The sequence below is a fragment of the Furipterus horrens genome, unplaced genomic scaffold, assembly GCF_987537825.1.
Source record: "Furipterus horrens unplaced genomic scaffold, mFurHor1.1.pri manual_scaffold_11, whole genome shotgun sequence".
Lineage (NCBI taxonomy): Eukaryota > Metazoa > Chordata > Mammalia > Chiroptera > Furipteridae > Furipterus > Furipterus horrens.
In genome coordinates this window covers 92,853,504-92,875,097 of record NW_028327181.1, presented here as the reverse complement: position 1 = coordinate 92,875,097, position 21,594 = coordinate 92,853,504, and the positions used below count along the sequence as shown (strand labels likewise).

The following is a 21,594-nucleotide window of genomic DNA, read 5'->3' as shown; positions in this document are numbered from 1 at the left end:
GATCTCCTCACCTGCCCCCCAAGTTTTCTATCTCAGTGAATGGCGCCACCAAGTACAGTGACCATAGCACAAAAATTGGAAGTTTGCTTTCACCTCTTGCCTGATCCCTCAGCAATTTTTTTATGCTCTGCCTCGAATGTATCAAATTTATCCACGTGTTTCCACGCCCACTATCTTCCCCCTTGTCCCCTTACTTGCAATTCATGCCATATATATGGCCAGCACAAGCTTTCAAAAATGTGGAATCAGATCACCTCATGACCTCGCCTAACAACCTTCAGTAACTTCTTTTTCCTAGAATTGAACTTTTAATTACATTAAATTGACTGGTTTTCTTTTCTCCAGAATGACATCCTAATGCCTTGCTTATCTGGCAGAACCCAGCACGATCTGTCTCCAGTGCCCCAACTTTTTCTTGCCGCAGCCTCCTCCTCGACCCACCCCATGGGTCTTCCTGGTTCGCGAACATGCCAACACCCTTCCTGTCTCTGCGCTTTTGTGGTGGCCGATTACGTCTGGCTGTGATGCTCTTCCTCCTGTTCTGTGCACAGCTGGCTTCTTGTCATGCAGATCTCAGCAGGAAGATCGCTTAAACAGAGATTTCTTCTCTGCCTACCGGTCTAAAACAGATTCCTCATCACTGTCACAGCAGCTCGTCTGTAAAAACGTCTGCGTCTTGCGCTTGCTGCTACCTGCGTCTTTTCTCATTTGTTTGTTGGTTCCTCCTCTCTAAGAATAAACATCACCAGAGCAGGGATTTGTTTTTTCTCTCAATTCTACCTAGTCCATTGTTTCTCCTCTGCATAAATATTGGATTACCTTTTATTCTTTTCCTAATGACTAAAACCTAGGACTTATTCCTGCAACGGTTGCCAGAGAAAGCAAATAAAATTATAAATACCAAGTTAAACTTTGATATCAGTTAAACGATGAGTAATACCCAAAAAATGATATGGAACTAAAATACAAATTTAACTGGCAGCTCCATGACGTCACAACGGCTCCCTCCCTCACCCCCATAGCCAGCGGAGGGGGAAGTCATGATATTTACTTCTGATATATATCCCGAGTCTTTCCACATTCATGTCCCGCAACACCCTCGTCACGGCCACTGTCATCTCTGTCCTGAATGAGCACACAGCCTCCCTAACTGCTCACCGTGTATCCCCATCTGGCTTCTCCTTAGCCATTTTCCACACAGTGTAACATAGCAATATCTTAGAAATACAAACCTGACCTTGTTAACTACCTGCCTACATCCCTTCAGGGGTCCCTCATCAAACTATAGGCCAAGAACAAGATACTTGCCTAGCCTGAAAAGCCATGCACGACCTGGAGCTTCGTGTCTCCTTCCGCTTCGATCTGATGCCCCGGTCACCGTGATAACCACATTCAGCTCTCCTGCCTTCTTCCAGTTTCCCAAAAACATCAGCTCTGCCCGCGGCCCGGCCTCCTCGCCTCCTGTTCTCCCAACCTGCCTCACGAATAACTCCTACTCATTGCTGACACCATAACTTAACCCTCCCCCAAGAACCCCACCCTGCCCCAATCCCATAAAACAATTCATTTGCTTCGTAAAGGCTGTCACATGCCCCTGAACCTTCCTCACGCTTTTAATTTTACTGTTTTGATTTTAACATTTTTAATTAGGTAGCATTGTTGTACTTATTTGCTTCTTGCCTTTATCTCCCCTCTCCCCACAACTGAAGCTCCACAAGAGCTCTGTGACCCACACAGAGCTAGGCACGCAAACACATTACTGATCGGGAAACTTCCCCTCTCTAGTGTGTCCTCACTGTCATTCTGTCTCCTGCTTCCTTCCAGACGCACCCTCCTTTCCAGAATATTTTTTGACATTCCAACCATTTCCTTAATTCATCCCTTCAGAGAGAGTCCGTTTGAGATTTAAATTTTTAATTGCTTTTGTGCTTTACTGTTAAGAAAGTCCAAGTTATATTTTAAGACTTAGTGTTAAGACAATAACTGCCACAAAATATGGCTTATCGTGGGCCACAGTGACAAAATCCACTTAGTAGTGTTCACATGTAGTGACAAAAAGTGGGGTTTATTATACTTTAAGACAGCGGGTGCCACCTTTTAACAGAAGACTTCTTACACCAACCTCAAGAATTTTTAATGAAATTGACTACTTAGATGATAATTTCTTAGTCTCCGAATAAAATGCCAATTATAACTGCACGACTTACAGTCAACATATAATTTATCTCACAGGATACTGTTACCCACGTCTTCTGGATCTTTGTACAATTTGCAAGTCTTCATGGTGTATCTTCTCATGGTGGCAATGCCTAGTCATTATGCGATGGAATGTCAGCTAGTTAGGTCGGTGCATTCCTTTCAGATAATGAAGTTATCAGGTGGCTTTCAGCATGATAAAAACCCCTGAAGCAGGAGGATGTATGGCAAGGGAAACTCATTGACTAAATCAGCGTAATATATAGAAGGGACATAGAGAGACTGTGTGACTGCGTATTAGTAGTTCCTCAGCCTCAACTATTCAAGACCTTTTGCTGACTCTTCTATTATTTATTCATTTATTTTCCATCAGAAGAAAGCTCACTCCCAGCTATGGATCTCAGGCCTCTCCCCTTCTGCGTACTGGTTTGGGCAGGCGCTCGTAGATGTCCCGCTGTTCTTCTTGATCCTCTTTGTAATGCAAATAATGGATTACGTCTTTAACCCAGATGAAATTGCATATATAATCCAAAATCTGTCAGTTCAGGTAAGTGGCAAAAACTAGGAAATGGTGTTGTTTCATTATTTTAGTGAATGCTGTAACATTATTAATCTTAAACCAAAGAACTTCACCTTACTTTTGCTATTGTCTATTTTGGAAAGTTGAGGTTGAAGTAGGAATACTTTCCTAGATAGCATTAATGTTGTCCAACCTTAATATTCTCTTTTCAGGTCCCGTGTAGTATTGGATATGTCTTATCTCTTATTTTCTTCACATATGTGATATCATTCATTTTTCGCAATGGGAGGAAAAATAGTGGCCTCTGGTCATTTTTCTTTTTAATTGTAAGTATGCATACAGTGCATATTATTTTGTTTTCTAAGCCACTTTACATAATTTGAAGAAAATATATTTTAATCTTTATACTAAGCAGAATCGTGAATTAATGCTGCTCTCCGGAAAATTCTGATTACTCTAAGATAATCATGGACATATGTAAAATATATTATAAATGAGGGTGTATACCATTTATAAACTATGACTTCAAACCTGTCCCCAGAGCTGGAGACTTCTACCTCCAACAGTTAGTTCACTTACAACTTCACTTGAATAGTTAAAAAATATATCAGTGATCACATATATAAAATAGAATCCTTTCCTCAATCCTATTCTTCTTTGTCTCTTAATATATGACTTTATTACAGTCCAGTCTTTGCAGATGATTTGCTCATACCAAAAATCTAGACTTATCTTCAATTCCTATCTCTTTGTTTCTCATGTTCAATCCATTTGCATGTGCTTTAGACTCAACATTTCTCAAAGTCTGTTTGGTGTGTCTCAATGCCATGACCACAGCCATTGTCTAAGCTTTCAGCATCTCTCTCCTGGAGTATTGCAACAGCTCCGTAACTGGTCTTTCTTTCTCTACTCTGGCCTCCTTTAAATAATGGGAATCATTTTGCAATATACTCACAGATCATCACATTGTACCTCTTAAACTTATACAATGTTATGTCAATTATATCTCAATAAAGCTGGAAAAAAAAGATGAACCACTTAAAGATGAAATTCATTCAACTAAGAAATAAGTCAAAATAAAGAATTCAAGAAAATAAAAATTGCTATAAAAGCATGAGTAGGGACCACTAAATTTTGTTAAACGTGTGACTGTCACATAACTTTGGTATGACATATTTATATAGAAATATCCACAAAGTTTTATAGTTCCTTTTGTAAAGCAATAGAATAAAAAAGAAAATCATTGATAAATTTAGTTGGAAAATCAAGGACAGCTCTCTAAATAAAGAGATGGACAACCAAACCCAGAAGTAAATTAAAAGAATAATAATAATAAATAGTCAGATGTGATTTATTTCAGAATGCGCTGATGGCTCTGTACTAACAGGTGTCCAACTAAAGGAGGAAAACACTGCCTGAGTTAAGAAAATACCCATACAATTCCTTTTAAAACTGCCCAGTAAAAAGAAAATGTAAACACAAGAAAGACAAATCACCAAAAACCAGGATCATACTACATGGTAAAATTATACAGTACTTTACCGAATATCAGCAGTAAAAAAAAAAAAGGACATCTACAATTATTATAACATCCCATCTCAGGTAGCCCAATGTGTCCTCTAACTCATGGTCTAGAAGACTAGACTGACACCATCCTTTAGAAAAATAATGTTAGTAACCATTGAACATTTAAGTGCATGTAAATTTTAAACTGTAATAACACTGCTCGGAATCTCTCCTTAAAGACTAAACGTGTTCATATACAAAAATTTATGTAGACCATCATCTATAGCAGCAGAGAAATTGAAACATCATTTCAAAAGGCAAAATTGTTGAATTCTTGCACATTCGTTCAAAGAAATACTACGCAACTATGAAAATGAATAGCTGGGAAACCGAAAACCTAAAGAGTGTCTCTGACCTACTACGAAATAAAAAAATGAAAAATGCAGAGGAATGTGTAATAAATAGATCCTTTGTCAGAATCTAAATTCAGAAAGAAGTCCCACTGATTTGTATGTACATCGAATTTAAGAAGCCCTTAAATTCATACTCCGTCCAATTCAGAATTGTGGCACAATCCTCTGTTGCAGAAATAAAAACGAAGATGGCAGTACTGGCTTGGGGAGTGAAGTGGAAATTGAAAATAAGAACATTTACAAGATGAATTTCCATCTCTTGAAAAACATCCAAAATTCAGATTGTTGCATTTTAGTGAAACTATCCTGTGTTATTATTTTAGGTCACCATCTTCTCGATAATTTTTAATGACATAAATGGTTATGGATTTCTAGGGCTGTTTCACTGCACCATATTCATACCGCCATTCACACTGATTGGCTCTCTACTCATTGTTTCAGAGGTAAGAATGTCACTATTTTCCTAAGGTCGTGAAATGTGAGGCCATTAAAGGCAGCCTTGAATAGTGTAAAAATGCAAGTAGTCTTTATCTGTATGAAGTTCGAGGTCTCTGTCTTCTGAAAGCCAGTTCATTTACCACAGGCTAGAGTCATGTTCTCATTCAATAGGAAAGTCTGCCCTGGTTTAGGAAGGTCAAAGGCAACTCCACAGTAGTAGAATTTTATAGTTCTCACGATAACCCTCACTCCTGGGAACAAAGACCCTGCTGCGAGGCCAATGAGATGCTGCTTTTCTTTTATTTTGGATACGTTAGGTTTAAGGCTCCTCATAGACATGTAATCAAAAATAGCAAGCAGTCAGATATGACTCTGACATTCAGTATGTAGGGTTTTGTGGAGTTTGGGACTAAAGCTAAAGACTTGAGATTCGTCAGCATGTAAGTGATATTTAAAGCCATGGAACTAGCTAATGTAACCTAAAGAGTAAGTATAGTTAGAATGAAAAGACAGCCTCGAACTCCAAAATTTAAAGATTGGGAAGAGGAGGAATCAGCAAATCAGTCTGAGAAGGATCCTGTGAGGGAGAAGAAAGAATTGAGGACTCCTATGTGCCAGAATCTGTTCTCAGAAACTCTCCTTAAACACTTAGAGTATCAATATATAAGGACGGTGTCCGACGGCAACAAAGAATGCTTTAAAAGGAGGGAGTGATTCAACCATCAACTGAGAGGTCTAGACAGTTGACAGCTGAGAACAGTTCATTGGATTTAACTGCACAGAAGTCACCAGTGATATTAACAAGATATATTTCAATAAAAGGGCAAATGCAAAGGCCTGATAAGAGTGGGCATAGCAGAGACTGTGAGATGAAGAAGTAGTGTGGTGACTATGAACGTGTATTTCTAAAAGTTTTGCTAAAAAAGGTACCAGAGAGATGGGCGGGTAGATGAAGGAAGAGGGTAGATTTTTGTTTGAGACAGGAGATATGAGAGAAATTTCTCTTGGCAAAGAAGACGGAGTACCTAAGATGCCAAGTCCTGGAACAGCTGATAAAAAAGGGCATACATGTACTGTATACAAACAGAGACATTAACATCCATAAGGGTAGAAACATTCCCATCTATGTGTCAAGATCGTGGCCAGAGTATATGAATACAAATACAGTAGTCCCTCGCTATATCACGGTTCCCTTGTCGCGGCCTCACTGTATCGCGGGATTTTTAAAAATATTATATTTAATTACTTATCACGGATTTTTCACTATATCATGGGATGTTGCAGTACTGTATACGTATATTGTTAAAGTCATGTATGTTTAAGGGTGTAGAATAAATGTAATGTTCCTACATCATAGAGGGGGGGTCTGGAACGTGATACCCGCGATAAGTGAGTGAATACTGTAGCTGGTGGCATTGTTGGGAAAAAGATGCAATGGTTCTCTTCTGACCAATTGTACATATTTAGGGATAGGGGTGAAATTGTCAACTGACAGTGAAGTGAAGAGAGGTGTTGGCATTTTGGGGAAAGAAGAAGAGATAGAAAGTATTCTTTCAGAGGGTAGGATTGCAGGCAGTAGGATTGCAGGCAAGGCTAAAGGGCTCCCTGCCCCGCTTTTCAAGTGAAGTCATCTAAGTTAAGTGTTTGCTCTCATGGCCCCCTTCTTAGACACAGCTCAGGGCAAGGGGACGGCTGCATTCAATCAGGGTTTGTGTTTTGCAAGATGAATCTGACAAAGAAAAAGGTGAGGAAGAGGGCAGTTCTGTATAAAGAAGGATTGTAACAGCGGACCAAGGGTTATAAGCTCAGAAATAAAGACGCGAAGGAAACGAGGGAGTTTCTAGTCAGTGAAAGGTGGTGGGATTTGTGGGGTGGAGGTTCAGCAACTCCAAATTACAGAAGAAGGCAACTGAAAACACAAAATGTGGTGGCAGACAGGACAAAGGTCAAGGGGCCTAAACTTTGTGGGTGAAGTACAGTTATTGGAAATGGGTGGCTAAAACATTTGGGAGAAAAAGAGCCCTTGAAATGATCCTGGCAGGATCCTGGCAAATGATCCCATAATGCAGAAAAATAATCACCGTTTCTCGGTGTTGGATGGCTGTGATGGTTAGAGATTTACCACATCCATGTGAAGTTGCTCCGAAATAAACACCTTGGGAAATATAGTTCAAGAAACAAAATTGGGCCTTTACTCTCAATTCACTAAAACACTGGGGCATGTTTCAAAGTGTATTGTAAATCTAACGGAAACCATGCACTCAAGTGCATGCATGTGAAACACCCGGTGAAGAGCTTTGTCTTTAGCATGAGAGGTTGTCATGATTTTTCTTGAGTGTGTGTGGCAATGGACAGAGCAACGTAATTATTCTAGGGCCGTGGGAGAAGAAGAGAGGCAAGGAACACAGCTACAGAGAGAAAGAAGTGTGAAGTCAGGGGAGAGGGTCGTCTGAAGACAAATCCCACCCGTGGCTTAGATGGGTCCTTCCAGTCTCCTAGCAGGGTGAATCCTGCTAACTCACAATGTAAAATACGAACGCATCTGAGCCTATAGCCAAGCACAGGTTAATGGGTCACTGAGTGGTATCAGAAGCAAGGAAGACACACTGCACAGCCAGAAACTGACTTTTGCTTGATGCACGGGAGAGAATTACAAGGAAGGCTGGCAAGATCATGTAATGGGTGTTAATTTATCTTAATTGAGATGAGATTCATGAACAGCGAATCTAAATACATTTTCTTCTCATTTTACAGATTTCTCCTAACTCTGTGGAATATTTAGGAGCTTCAGGGCATTATCCTGTATTTCTGGCATTGCTAATAGTAAGAAGACATTTCTATTTAAATGTTCTTGCTGAGGGGACACATTTGTATGGTTTGCATTAAGTTAACGTTTTAATCTTGGTTCTTAAAAATGTGGCACTTTAGGCATCTGAACACACACACGTACACACACACACACACACACAGGCTTTAAATTCTGGACCGCTAGCTTTATAACAAGCCACGGAGTGTGAAGCCCACGCTCTCCAAGGCGTGAATAGAGTTAGTCTCAACTTACTGTCATGGTTTTCTGTCCTGGTTTCTCTGAGGAGCAGGGAAGCTAATTCTGAGAGTTTCATAGAAGACTAAATACAATTTTTTAATCTAGTGAAAATATTTTCAAATCTATCTTTACACAAAATCAAACTCCTCGAGTCAATTCCAATATTGAAACTGTTGTTTTCATGCTGATGCTAATTTTGATTGTCTTTTTTCCCCGCTAGCCTTACCTCCAATTTGTCGTTTTGCTTTTCATTCTACGATGTCTGGAAGCAAACTCTAGGAAGAAATCGATGAGAAAGGATCCTGTATTCAGGTTGAGAGAATTCAAATAGAATTTCATGTTTTATTTTAATATTTATTGCTAAAGACATTTTCATAGGCTTAAGTTAATTGAGTAGAAAGTACTATACAGGATTGTTTTTAAGGGACTGTGGAGTATACAAAAATTATATGGGGACTATAATGAACTTATAATCTGACGAGAGGAGCCACATTAGCACACACAACACACTGCAAATTTAAGGCAAACTGTAATTTCACTGACATTCTAGAAGAAAGTTATATATGAGAGGTAGTACTTAAAAATAATGGCTAAGTACATACAAACAATTGGATAAGTGTAGCCAGTCCAGGAAGGGAGAATAGTCTGAACAAAAGGACAAAAATTGGAATAAATGCCACATCCTATAGGTTCAAGAAGGCAGCTGCAATGAACTAGAAGCCTTGTGTTGGAGGCTGATGGAAAATTAAAAGGAAGCTAGATATTGGAGGGTCTTGGAACAGGGAACCATGGGGAAGTTTTCACAAATTACACAATGGGAAACAGACAGGTATGTTTTGAAGACCTTGCCTAACTCTCAAAATATGAATCAAGTTCAAGTCTAATATAGGTGATGGAGCAGGATAGTGACAAAATGACAACCATGTTTTAGGAAATTGGCTAACCGCAGCCATTTGGGACAGTCAGAGGAGAGGGACAGGAACCAGCAGTAGTCAGTGGTGGAAATGATGAAGGGAAGAATTAGATCGGTAGCAGTCAGGGAAGAGTGATTCTGACACATGTCCCCCAAAAGTGACAGTACTCAAAAACTGTTGATTGTATATCTTAGGTTTTCTGGGACACATCTCTGATTTCAGATGTTTTGATTTATTCTTCTCACAAAGCTTTCAGAATTCCAAAATATCTGTCAAAATTACAGTTCCCAGACTCCGTTATCAACACTGCCCCAAAATTGTTTGTGAGAATGTGAGTACCATTTTATTATTTAAAAACAAAGTCACAACCAACAAGGGGAATTAAACTTAGATGAAAAGCAAGGCTGATGTAAAGTAGTATCATCTGAATCATTGGAAAACTAGGCTGTTGCCAGGCACAGGGCATAGAGCAGGAAAAGGAAGATCAAGGTGCGTTCCCAGTTACTCAATCTATTCAAATAATTGGTAACCGTTTACAGAACGTTTGTTATTTCTGCTACAAGTTTTTCAGCCAGAACCTGATCTGATTTCAGAATTTCACAAAGAAGCAGTAAGGTTCTTCCAAACCCAGAAGACCCCGAAGGAGAAGATGAAGATGTTCAGATGGAAAGAATGAGGACAGCAAACGCTGTCACTGCCCCAGACTCGGATGAGGTGAAACTCCTCCAAATGCTCTTCGTAAAATAATAACCCATTAGATAAAGTAGGCAACTTTCTAACATGAATTTTTGAAAATAACACTTTGAGGCTCTTTCATCCTTACACAGATTGCTCATTACTTGACTTCAGTAAATATGCAATGCCAATAGAGATAAAAGACCTCACACCATTAACTTTTCAGTCAAAGTTTAGGTGGGTAACTCTATTACCAAACTTAAAAAGATTCAGTGAGCAAAGCAATTCAGAGGAGGAAGTTCATCAGAGGTGTAATTCACATATGTGTGTGTGTGTCTGCCTACCAGTGTGTATCTGAACAGGCCTGTTCATTTAATGAATGTCTCTGTTCCTGTTTTCTGAGGAAGGACAAGTACCAATCAGATAGATGATTGAGTACGCATGTCCTTCTGCTGCAGGAATACAGATTGGGAGAGTTTGCTTTAAGATGGCAGTGTTGGGGAGAATGGGTTGGATTCTTGCTTTTGTATAAGGAAAGGTTTGGCTGGGGGGAGTGCGGGGCACTCACTCATCAAGATGAAAATAAAGCCCTGTGGTAATTCACTTGCCTCTCCAGAAACCAGTCATTGTTGCCAGTTGTCTACGAAAGGAATACACGGGCAAGAAGAAAAACTGCTTTGCCAAGAGGAAGAAAAAAGTGGCCACAAGAAACGTCTCTTTCTGTGTTAAAAAAGGTTGGAAAAGTGGTTCTGTTAGCAGAGCGATCTTGACCTCTGAAGATGAGGTCATTTGAAGGGAATGATACTATCCAAATCTGGGGCCATCCATTGATGAAAATGAAAGACAGCCAACTTGGCAGCAGCATAACATGGATCCACCCTGCTTAGAAGTCTCAGTTATAACAATCTGTTCTTTGCATAGAAGACAGCTACATCTGTTCTATTAAAACAAACAACAACAAAACAAAAAACAGGAACTGAAAAGGAGGACATTTTTGTGTTCAGAAGGTGTCACGAGCATCTGTTTGTGATACAGTCTTTCCTATACGTCAGCCGGGCAACTGCTCAGCTCGCTGCCTGCTGAGCAGCCTGGCACCAAGGAATAGACAAGAGTCACACACAGTAAATGTGTGTGACTTATCTTTTATTGAAGGCAGGTTTACTCAAAGTAGAACATTAACATGTATTAGTATTTTACGTACACTTTAATAATTTAGGAGAATTGTAACACACACACACATACACACACAGAGCAACCAGTGGGGGATGATGAACCTGAGTCCCAGAGTCTCAGTCTGCAGGTCCAGGAGACAGCACAGTGGGCAGAGGAGTTGTCAGCTTCTTGCAAGGAAGGATCTCTGGAGCCATGTGGGCAGCAGGGCAGGTGAAGTCCTCAGTCCAGCAGGGCAGAGCCCCCCAGTGGCCAAGAGAGGTCAGTGTGGCATGGGGCAGCACTCTGGTATGTGGAGCTCAGCTGTCTCAGCAGTGGTCTGGGACCTGCCTCAGTTACAGCTGAAAAGGTCCTTTTGATAAATGTCTTGGCACTCCTGATGCCAAGTTTAGAATTTGTCAAAGCACCTATGAGTGTTACAAGACTGTTTTGCTTGACACCCCTGCTAACAAGAGTGGAATTTCCCCAGGAGCCCACTTATGGGTGGTCCCACTCTGCAGACATGGCCATTCTGTTCACACGGGCAGATACCTTAGCTGTGTCCCCTGGCCAGATGGTCTGTTCTGACCACATGAGTAGATAGCTTAAATGTGCCCCCTTGCCAGATGTATCTCAGTGTGACTTTAGCAGTTTTTCTTCTGAACCAAAGTGTCATGGCTCACTGAAAGCCATTTTAGTTGACATAAGTGACTTCATTTTATGTACTTTATGCTATCTTGATTGGACCAATGTCATTTTATTGGTCCTGCTCTCCACAGAAGGATGGTATAGCTTTCTAGGTGGTAAAATTAATTTCACAGCAGGGAATGCTGCACAGACGGGAGCTTCCTGAGGTGTAGTAACTCACTCTTCATTCCTAACATGTGACACATTTGGGGAAAGGGTCAGGGCAATGCAACAGACTTTGGCATCAAACTTTGTTTCTGCTCCAGCTCAGCCTCTTTCTTACCAGGTGCATGACTTGGGTAAGTATTTAACCTCTTTATGCCTTAGTTTCCTCGCCTGTAGAATGAAGGTTTGTACGTGAGGCATAAGGGAACTAACGTACATAGTGCGTTTGACATAAAGCTTGACACATAGGGAGTCCTCACACAGTGTTTGTTTTTATTTTTATGATTATTTGTGGTTATAATTCTTAGCGTACCTTTTTTTTTTTTTTTCAGGTGAAGTTATAGGCCTTTTAGGACACAATGGAGCTGGTAAAAGCACAACTATTAAGTTGGTAACTGGAGACTCAAAACCAACTGCGGGACAGGTCAGTAACACACACAGAAATATGGCCATTAACGGCTTCCCAGATCAAACGTTTTACAATACATATTGATGACAATCGTCACAAACGTAGGTGATCTTTTGGTACTAATAATCAATGTGGCTTATACATTGAATGAAGAAAATTAATAAAATTTCTCTCCTTAATTCCAAAAACAGTAATGTACATGAACTTTTTGTGTAGGTGATTCTGAAAGGCAGCAGCAGCGGGGACACCCCCAAGTTCCTGGGGTACTGTCCTCAGGAGAATGCGCTGTGGCCCAGCCTGACGGCGAGGGAACACCTGGACGTGTTCGCGGCGGTGAAAGGGCTCAGGAAGGCGGACGCCACGGTCGCCATCACACGGTACCTGGGGGTCAGGCACCTGTTCTTCACCTGAGGGGTCCAGGGACACAGCTGGGAGTGACAATCTTCTGGGAAACTCAGGACTTTGCGAGAGGCTGTTGACACCGACCCAGACCACGTGGGGTAGATTTGCAGTTAGAAACTGGTTTCCCCAATTGCAAAGTGTTATTTTCTTTCTCATATTAAATATGGAAAGAAAAAAAAAGGATTCACTGGTAAATTCATCAAAAGTACTAAAATTTAAGTATCAGCTATCCTAGGACAGTTATTTGGATATCATGAAATGTGCTTTAACATTTTTGAAAGGAAAAACTAATCGGGGGTGTGTGTGGATCAAACCAGTCATTTTTAACATGGCCCCGTGTCTCTTTTCGAAACCACATTTCTGAGCTCTTCTCCCCACCCTGGTCCTGCACGGCCCCGCTCCCTTACCAAGCTTCCTCCTTGTCAAGAAGCCTGTAAGACCCCATTGTGTCTCCTGCAGGCTGGTGGAGGCGCTGCAGCTGCAGGAGCAGCAGAAGCAGCCCGTGAGGGCCTTATCCGAGGGCATCAAGAGGAAGGTAGGGGCGCGGGGTTCGGGGCGACTGTGCGCGGGGCGCAGGTCGGTGCCAGACACGCTGTCCCTCTCGTTCCAGCTGTGCTTCGCGCTGAGCTTGCTGGGAGGCCCGTCGGTGGTGCTGCTGGACGAGCCGTCCACGGGCATGGACCCCGAGGGGCAGCAGCAGATGTGGTGAGGCCATGCCGTGCGCGACCCACAGGGACACTGCTCTGCTCACAAAGCGGAAGCCAGCGACACTGTCGGGAAAGGCAGGATGATGGGGGTGGGGAAACGTGTTAGCACGTCCCAGCCCACTTTTCCGGGGGAGAAAGAGATGTTCTCACGAACTAACACTCGGAGAACGTTGTTCTCATCTTAGGTCGTCCGGGTGTGCATGGCCCCTGTTTATACTCAATGACCTCAGTCGATAGTCAGTTTTAAAGCGTTCTGCCACGCCGTCCGAAACACACTTCTACTGGCAGGAAAAAAACGTTCCATCACCTGAATAGTCTTTCATTATTTTAGGACTCCGAGATCTGCCATTGTGTATGTACTTTAGGGTATAGGCCATTATTATCATGTTATTAAATGTCATTTTCTTTTTTCCTACCGCCTTCTCATAAATATTCTTGAAATGCAGCATTTTTCTAAACAAACTTTTTTTATCCAATATCATTCTCTACATTCAGCCCCAACCACAGTTTGGTTATTTCTATGCCTGTTACTCCTTCAAAAATCCTTTCTTTGTCTCATCTGAATTCACACATTGTTCCATACGTGCCAATGATAACTCCTTGAAACTTTTTTTTTTTTTTTACATTATCCGGCATTCCTACTCGTTAACCTGTCCCTCGATTTAACTTCAGGCAGGCGATCCGGGCCACCATTAAAAACATGGAGAGGGGCATCCTCCTGACCACCCATTACATGGCGGAGGCGGAGGCCGTGTGTGACCGCGTGGCCATCATGGTGTCGGGAAGGCTGAGGTGGGTGCCCACGCTTGGCCCCAGTTATGCCCTGAACTAGGGACATTTCCCTGCACACGTCATCACTGTGAGGAGCAGAAGGCGCTGCTGCTCCGGATCTCCCTGGCCCTCCCCACGGAGAGGCCTGCAGGGGCAGAAAATCACCAATTAGATTTCTCGCTCCCTTTTCTTGATTGGCTTCACTCTCCTCCCCACTCCAGGTGTATCGGTTCCATCCAGCACTTGAAGAGCAAGTTCGGCAAAGATTACCTGCTAGAGATGAAGGTGAAGACCCTCGAGCAAGTGGAGCCCCTCCACGCGGAAATTCTGAGGCTTTTCCCCCAGGCCGCTCGGCAAGAAAGGTAAACAAATGCAGGTGGTGTTCTGTTTCATCTTGATCTTTATTTTGTTTTCTGTTACAGTGATGAAAAATAAAAAGCTTGATCATCTGATTCTTCTTGTTTTGTTTTGTTTTTTAACTTTGTGGTCATTGTGAATACTTTAATTACTAGAGAAAGGCCCACATCCAAAGGGTCCCACAGGGGGAACTAAGAGAGCGAAGTGCTGATTGGGAAGCTGATTCTTGTAAGGGAAGGTGCCAGGTACTAACGTGCGCAGGAACCTAGTTCATTCCGGTTGTCCTCTCCAGAGGGGGAAACCATCCCCGTTAAATGAGATCACCTGTACGGTGCCCAGTCCCAGGCATGGGCCGCACCTCACTGAATGGTGTCTCTCAACCTCTTCCTTTTTATCAGTAACAAATGGCATTTGCGGCTCAGGTAGGTTTGATAATGCCCAATAACTAGGGCTGGAGCCGGGAGGTGAACCTCGTCTTTCTTAGGTAAATACGATTCTCTTCTCACTAAAGGAGAGGAATGATAAGTAGCCCGCTTCTTCCCTCCTAGAGGCGGATCCCAGGTTGGTTTCCTGCCTGTTCTCTCTGGTGCCTGCCTGGAGTCAAAGGAGCCTTTTCTTAAGGGCCTTTCAATGGTTCTGCTTTCTAAACTGACTTCTTTTTGATCAAAGAGCATTCACTCAATGGCTGTTTCCAGCACTACACAGATATGTACGTGCAAATAAATTATTGGTGACATTGCTGCTTCTTTTCCTTTATTTTTTTTCCAAAGTCATGATTTCATTTTATTATTTTTTAATTTTATTTTTGAATTACAGTTCACAGTCAATACTATTTTCTGTTAGTTTCAGGTGTACAGCACAGTGGTTAGACAATCATAGACTTTACCAAGTGTTTCCCCCAATATTTCCAGTACCACTTGGCACCATACATAGTTGTCACAATATTATTAACTGCATTCCCTGTGCTGTACTTTACATCCCGTGACTGTTTTGTAACTGCCAGCCTGTACTTCTTAATCCTTTCCCCCTTTTCATCCCGCTCCCCCATTTCCCCCCAAATCTGGTACCTGCCAAAATGTTCTCTGTATCTTTCAGTCTGTTGCAATTTTGTTTGTTCAATTTATTTTTTTCTTTAGGTAAATGCAAACTAAAACTGCGACAAGGTACCACCTCAGCCCTGTCGGCTGTTGCTCCTTTGTAGACATTCACTCGTCGGTCGTCGGTTGTGCTCCGGAAACCTAGAGCTCAGCCTCCCTCCTTTCCCCCCAGGTACTCCTCCCTGATGGTTTACAAGCTGCCTGTCGAGGATGTGCGACCTTTGTCACAGGCTTTCTTCAAATTAGAGATAGGTAAGAACAGATAAGACACAGATAAATTCAGATCTTGTATAAAATCAATATAACATGTACATGAACATAAAATTGTGGTATTACACCATAAGTCAATTAGTAAGCCTTTTAATCCAGTGGTTTTCCACCAGGGGTGAGTTGGCAATGTCCGGGGATATTTTTGGTTGCCATGACTGGGGGGAGGGTTGGGGAGCACAACTGGTATCTCATAGGTCAAGGCCAGGGGTGATGCTAAACATCCCAGAAGGCACACATCAGCCTGCTCGCACAATGAAGAATAATTGGACCAAAATGTCATTAGTGCCCACGTTGGGAAACCCTGCCCTGAGTGAATGAGGCTCTAGAGGAAAGAGACCAGTGACATTTGGGACGAGAGGCCCCACAAATGCATGTGAACAGAAAGATACACACTTGGTTTTGTCGCTATGTGTGCTTTGACAGCATTAGATGCTGATAAGAAGGCTCCTCTCTGTTGAACTGGGCTAAATCATCATTCTTTTCTAGGCTCTTAAATTCTGATCTAAGATCTGCACTTTTGCAAACTGCGCTGATCTGGGCTAAGATTTTGCCTGTCACGCCAGTGTATGAAATCTGATAAAAAGCTGAACACCTTCCCTTTCATGACTTGTACTTTTTTTGGCCTGTCATCCATCTGTTATTAGAAGCCCCAGGCATCCTGGTTCTTAAAGAGATTCTTCCCCTTGAGCTAAACCTGTGACTGCCCCAGATAGGTTTTCTTTTCACTTTCTGGTTCTGCTGGTCGCCTTTACTCTATGGTCTATGGATCCATTTTCCACACTGACTGTTGTGGCCTTTTGACCAATTTTGCAATGTTCTAGTGGGAAGGATTCCCACAATGGGCTCTGATCAACAAGAAGGGCTTTATAACAAAGTAGAAGCTAGGACACAGATGTTGCAGGAAAGCTGCCTCCCTAGAATACAATGGAGCCTTTTCTTAAGAGTCTTCGAATGTTTCTGCTTTCGAAAATGTCCCCTCCCTCCTCAGATTCCCTCAGCTGCGCTTAATTTGCTGAAACCGAAGTTCTGATTGAGGGAGGAAAAACAACTTATTAATAGCTTCCTATTCTATCATGTCAAGATTACACAAAGTACAAAATATTGAAATGTAAGCTAGCAGTTTATTTCTCCAAATGTTAAATTGGCCATGGTTACAGTCTTAGCTGCAGTACATGTACTGAAATGAGGGGCTAGACCAAGAAGTGTGGATGCAAAATGCATGCGCTGTGACTATTCCTTTATCTTGCTCCATAGACTCCTTCTTGCATACAATCAAATGGTTTTGGGGTGATGTAAATTCCAGCAAAATTAGACCCTCACAGGCTCCCTCCTTGCTTCAGATCTGAAGACTTGAAGCTAGGAAGGTTTTCTCTCTCTTCCTACCCTGTTCTCTCTCCATGACTCATAAGTGGCTGTTTTAGGCCTCTCTGGGATAGAGTATAAGGAGAGGGAGGAAGGGATCATGTGGAAGCAAAACTCAATTTGATCATTAGAGCTGTACTGTGGCAACATGGCCTGACTCCCCTTCTCTCGTGGGGTGCTTTGGTAGGTTCCTTGAAAAGACTCTCTCCTGTCCTATCTTGAGCCTCTGACCACAGCTTCCTGGGGTGGCTGATGCCTCCTCCTCTTGCCCTCTTGTGAACACCTGGCGGGCCCTGGGGTCCTCTTGGAATCTGTTTTACCTCCTAGGATATCTATCCTCTAGGGATACCTCCCATGTTGCCTTCCATGAGAAACATGCAGATTCTTTGCTCCTCCCGACTCTGAAAGTGCAGGGCCATCAGCCATCTGCAGCACGTTTTCTTTCTGTGTTTCCGGACATGAGTCACGGACCCGTTCCCATGTTTCCAGATTGCGGACCAATCCCACCCCAGCAATCTGATAACGGTGCTTTCCAGTCCTACCTTTCCACTCATTATTTCCTCCCCTTAGGTGAATCTGCACATTTGGGATCTCAGTCACAGTCCAGGTTGGTAACAGAATGAAAATCCAAAATAAGATAATTCAGGGAAGTTTTGTTTATAAAGGGGCTACCTGCAAAGGTGCAAGAAATAATGCAATTACTGGAGGCTAAATCCACAGAAGCGTTTCTGTCCTTAGGTCTGAAGGGACTGAGAGAGGAAGTAGTGACTGGAACCCGGGTGCGGAGACATGTAGAATTTGCCACCTTGAGAGAAGGAGTGACTTCCGATTAAGGGACGTGGGTGGTGTCAGAGAGGAAGTGAAGGATTAAAGGCCTTGACCTGCCTCCCCCTTCCTCGACCCTTCCTCCTGGGCTGCTGCTGGTGGAAGCCCGGAAGGAGCAGTCAGCCTTCGCAGCAGAGAAGAGAGAGGGTGGGCGGAGAGGGGCACATGGTAGCGGTCCAGCATGGAGGGGACCACCCTTAGCTTATCCTCCTGAGGTGGTCTGGAACCTCTTATATTGTTTTCCAGTCTGGCGGTGACTCTGCCCTCATTCTATGACAATGGAAGAGTGTTTCCATCCTGTCACGGGACGGGATAGTGAATTCACATGCTCATATTTAGTCCAAACTCTGACTCCAAAAAACCTCCGCTGCCTTGCGGCATACCTCTTCAGGGGAAAGGCTAAGGGAGTAAACCCCGACAGAAAATCCGGAGCCGGAGTCCCTAAGGCGGTTTGACGTTGTAGTCAACACCGGCAACTCCTGCGGCGCACCTGAAGCCAAGCTGTATTGACTCCGTCTTTCCCTTGGACCCTTCAGCTGCGAAGAGAGGTGGGGTCTGCTGCATGGGCAACAGCAGACCCTCCATATCACCCTGCCCAGGCTCTGTAGCTTCAGCTTCGCTGGAGAGGACACTCCAGCGTCATCGCAAGATGTCGATTCAACACGGGAGGAGACAGATACCGTGTCACTCCCGAGTCGGACTGCACAGCCATTCTCGGCGGTGCAGATAGACTCTTAAGAAGCTACACCATCGTCTCTCGAGACGGACAGCTGCCGACGATTTAGTCCAAGGATGTTTATTCCCTTGCCTTTTGTATTTAAGATCTAGTTGTATGCACTTCCGATATTTAAGATCTAGTTGTATGTACTTCTGATACATGTCTTGGTACAACTCTCTGGATCAAAAATATATGACTTCCTAATACACATCCATCCTTGTTCAGTTAAACAGAGCTTCAACCTGGAGGAGTACAGCCTCTCGCAGTCCACGCTGGAGCAGGTGGGTCAGCTTTAGAGATTCTCACATCACCCACGGAATATAAGTGTATGATATCTGCATATTCTTTGCGCTCACTCAGAGCTCCGGGAAACTGTGTGACCCCTGTTCTCTGACTTTTTTCCTCCACGTCAGGTTTTCCTGGAGCTCTCCAAGGAGCAGGAGCTAGAGGATTTTGAGGAGGAAGTCCATCTATCAGTGAAGTGGAAGCTTCTCCCACAGGAAGAGCCTTGAAACACCAAATACCCTGGGGTACCCTTCAAGTTTGTGACTCTTTTAAGATAATATTTTATAGCATGAATGCACCTTATCTCAGCTTTGTACAAGGTGCTTTTGAAACTTACATGATGATTTTTCTCAATCATATTACTCACAGTGAGAGTAAGGAAGCCAGACCCTGTGGCCTCTGCCCAGCTACCAGCGTCCACATTCCACACAGAAGTAACCTTAAAAAATGCATTTGTTATGGAATTGTTTATGTTTCTGAGAATGATGCAGAGATTGCTTTATTTTCTTTCTCTGCACTTTAATATACTGGATATTTTCTTACCTTTTTGGTTAAAATACCAAGGAAGGCAATGCTGATTTTAGGGGGCAGGGAGGTCATTGATTACACAGCAGCAACGTCTTTGCTTCTTGTAATTCACTTTTTTTTAAACTTTTTATTCACTGATTTTCTTTTGCTGTCATTTTTCAGAGTTTAGATTGTAGAGTCTGTGTTTTGCCTGTTGGGATGATAAAGGGAATCTGAAACCTGTTAAAATAAATAATTGTAATAAGACATTAAATAATCAAGTTGACAAAAAATACATATCTTGCATACAATTTTGAAATATATTTCTGATGTCATGTCTTCTTATGATGCAATGGTCTACCCTCTGCAAAGCACTAGGTCAACCCATCTGCATAGATCTTAATTTCCTATGTCTGTATCTGTTATGATTTCTTCAGTTGGTGACTCTATAAACACCTTAACATCAACACAGCATACTTGTATGTGCGTACTCAGATGGGTTGCTATTGTTGTCGCTGCTACTTTCATTGTTGCCTAAGTCACTAAGTGTACAATCATTTCTTATACAACAATAAAAGTCTAATATAGGCATATAAATGAAGTGATATTTAGACAAGTCGACCTTCCCAAAGTTAGAGGTCACACAGATCCAAAATTCAAACCCCGGAGTCTATCTGACACCCACTACTTTAAAGATTTCATCAAGCAGTTATTAAACAGGGGATTGAGGTTGCCCTGGAGGTATAAAGAATCGTCCTTCAACCTGAAGTTTTTCTTGTCTTTTGGGGAGAGAATCTAAAGAACATAATAGACACTATATAATCAACTTCTAACTGTTATGGTATCAACTAGAATGATACAAGGATTTGAAGCTACAAACCATTTTTGCCTTAAACATAGCCAATTATTGTCGTAAATCCAAATGACCCCATTGTGAATGGTTTAATATAAATATCTCACGTAGAATGTTGAAAAGTATTTCAAGTTTCATGTGTTTTGTTACCACTCAAGGGTCTATCTTCAGGCAAATCACCAAAACTTACCATTTTGTTTCATTTTATATGCAGTTGGTGTCAGAAACACTGCATGTTAAAGCCATTGCAGTATAATTGTCTTAGTGGTAAGCAATAATTTTATTTATGTTTTAATTTTTTATTTTTTATTGTATTTCATTGATTATGCCATTACAGTAGTCCCAGTTTTTCCTCCTTTGCCCCCTGCCACCCAGCAACCCCCACTCCCTCAGGCCATCCCCACACCATTGTTCATGTCCATGGGTCACGCTTTTTTGGCCACTCCATTTCCTATACTGTCCTTTACATCCCCATGGCTATTCTGCAACTACCTATTTATACATCTTAATCCCCTCAGCTCCTCACCTATTCCCCTGTGCCCCCTCCCCATCTGAAAACCTTCAAAATGTTACCCACATCCATGATTCTGTCTCTGTTCTTCAAGCAAAAAACAAAACAAACAACAAAAAAAAACAAAACAGAACAACAAGAAGAAAAAAATCCAAAAATAACGAGGTAGTATAAGCAGCCTCTGGGACAACTTCAAGCCTTCCAACATTCACATCATAGGGGTGCCAGAGGAAGAGAAAGAGCAAGAAATTGGAAATCTATTTGAAAAAATAATAAAAGAAAACTTCCCTCATTTGGTAAAGGAAATACACATGCAAGTCCAGGAAGCACAGTGAGTCCCAAACAAGATGGATGCAAAGAAACCCATTATAATTAAAATTCCAAAGGTTAAAGATAAAGAGAGAATCTTAAAAGCAGCAAGAGAAAAGAAATTAGTTACCTGCAAGGGAGCTCCCATAAGACTGTCAGCTGATTTCTCAAAAGAAAATTTGCAGGCCAGGAAAGACTGGCAAGAAATATTCAATGTCACAGCCAAGATTGCTCTACCCAGCAAAACTATCATTTATAATCAAAGAGCAAATAAAGAGCTTCCTGGACAAGAAAAAAACTAAAGGAGTTCATCATCATCAAACTATTATTATATGAAATGTTAAAGGGACTTATTTAAGGAAAGAAGATCAAAACTTTGAACAATATAATGGCAATAAATACAAACCTGTCAACAATTGAATCTAAAAAGAAATAATTTTATATTGGCCTTAAAGGCACTGTGGGTTGTCAATTAAGGAAAAACCAAAATTTGTCTCAGGGA

The 21,594-nt window shown here is 42.1% G+C and overlaps 1 protein-coding gene across 1 annotated transcript in view; it reads left to right on the top strand.

The window, feature by feature from the left end:
* The window catches only part of ABCA9 (ATP binding cassette subfamily A member 9), a 50,145-nt gene extending 30,579 nt beyond the window's left edge, over positions 1-19,566 (top strand). The window contains exons 25-40 of the mRNA XM_090257308.1: positions 2,570-2,743; positions 2,929-3,042; positions 4,959-5,078; positions 7,828-7,896; positions 8,340-8,431; positions 9,627-9,747; positions 10,325-10,442; positions 12,042-12,133; positions 12,335-12,495; positions 12,980-13,055; positions 13,131-13,225; positions 13,900-14,019; positions 14,220-14,360; positions 15,625-15,704; positions 18,853-18,908; positions 19,041-19,566. Of these exons, the coding sequence (XP_090113434.1) occupies positions 2,570-2,743; positions 2,929-3,042; positions 4,959-5,078; positions 7,828-7,896; positions 8,340-8,431; positions 9,627-9,747; positions 10,325-10,442; positions 12,042-12,133; positions 12,335-12,495; positions 12,980-13,055; positions 13,131-13,225; positions 13,900-14,019; positions 14,220-14,360; positions 15,625-15,704; positions 18,853-18,908; positions 19,041-19,139 (1,728 nt within the window). The 3' untranslated portion in view covers positions 19,140-19,566. The remainder of the gene's footprint in view (positions 1-2,569; positions 2,744-2,928; positions 3,043-4,958; positions 5,079-7,827; positions 7,897-8,339; positions 8,432-9,626; positions 9,748-10,324; positions 10,443-12,041; positions 12,134-12,334; positions 12,496-12,979; positions 13,056-13,130; positions 13,226-13,899; positions 14,020-14,219; positions 14,361-15,624; positions 15,705-18,852; positions 18,909-19,040) is intronic.
* The last annotated feature ends 2,028 nt before the right edge of the window (positions 19,567-21,594 follow it).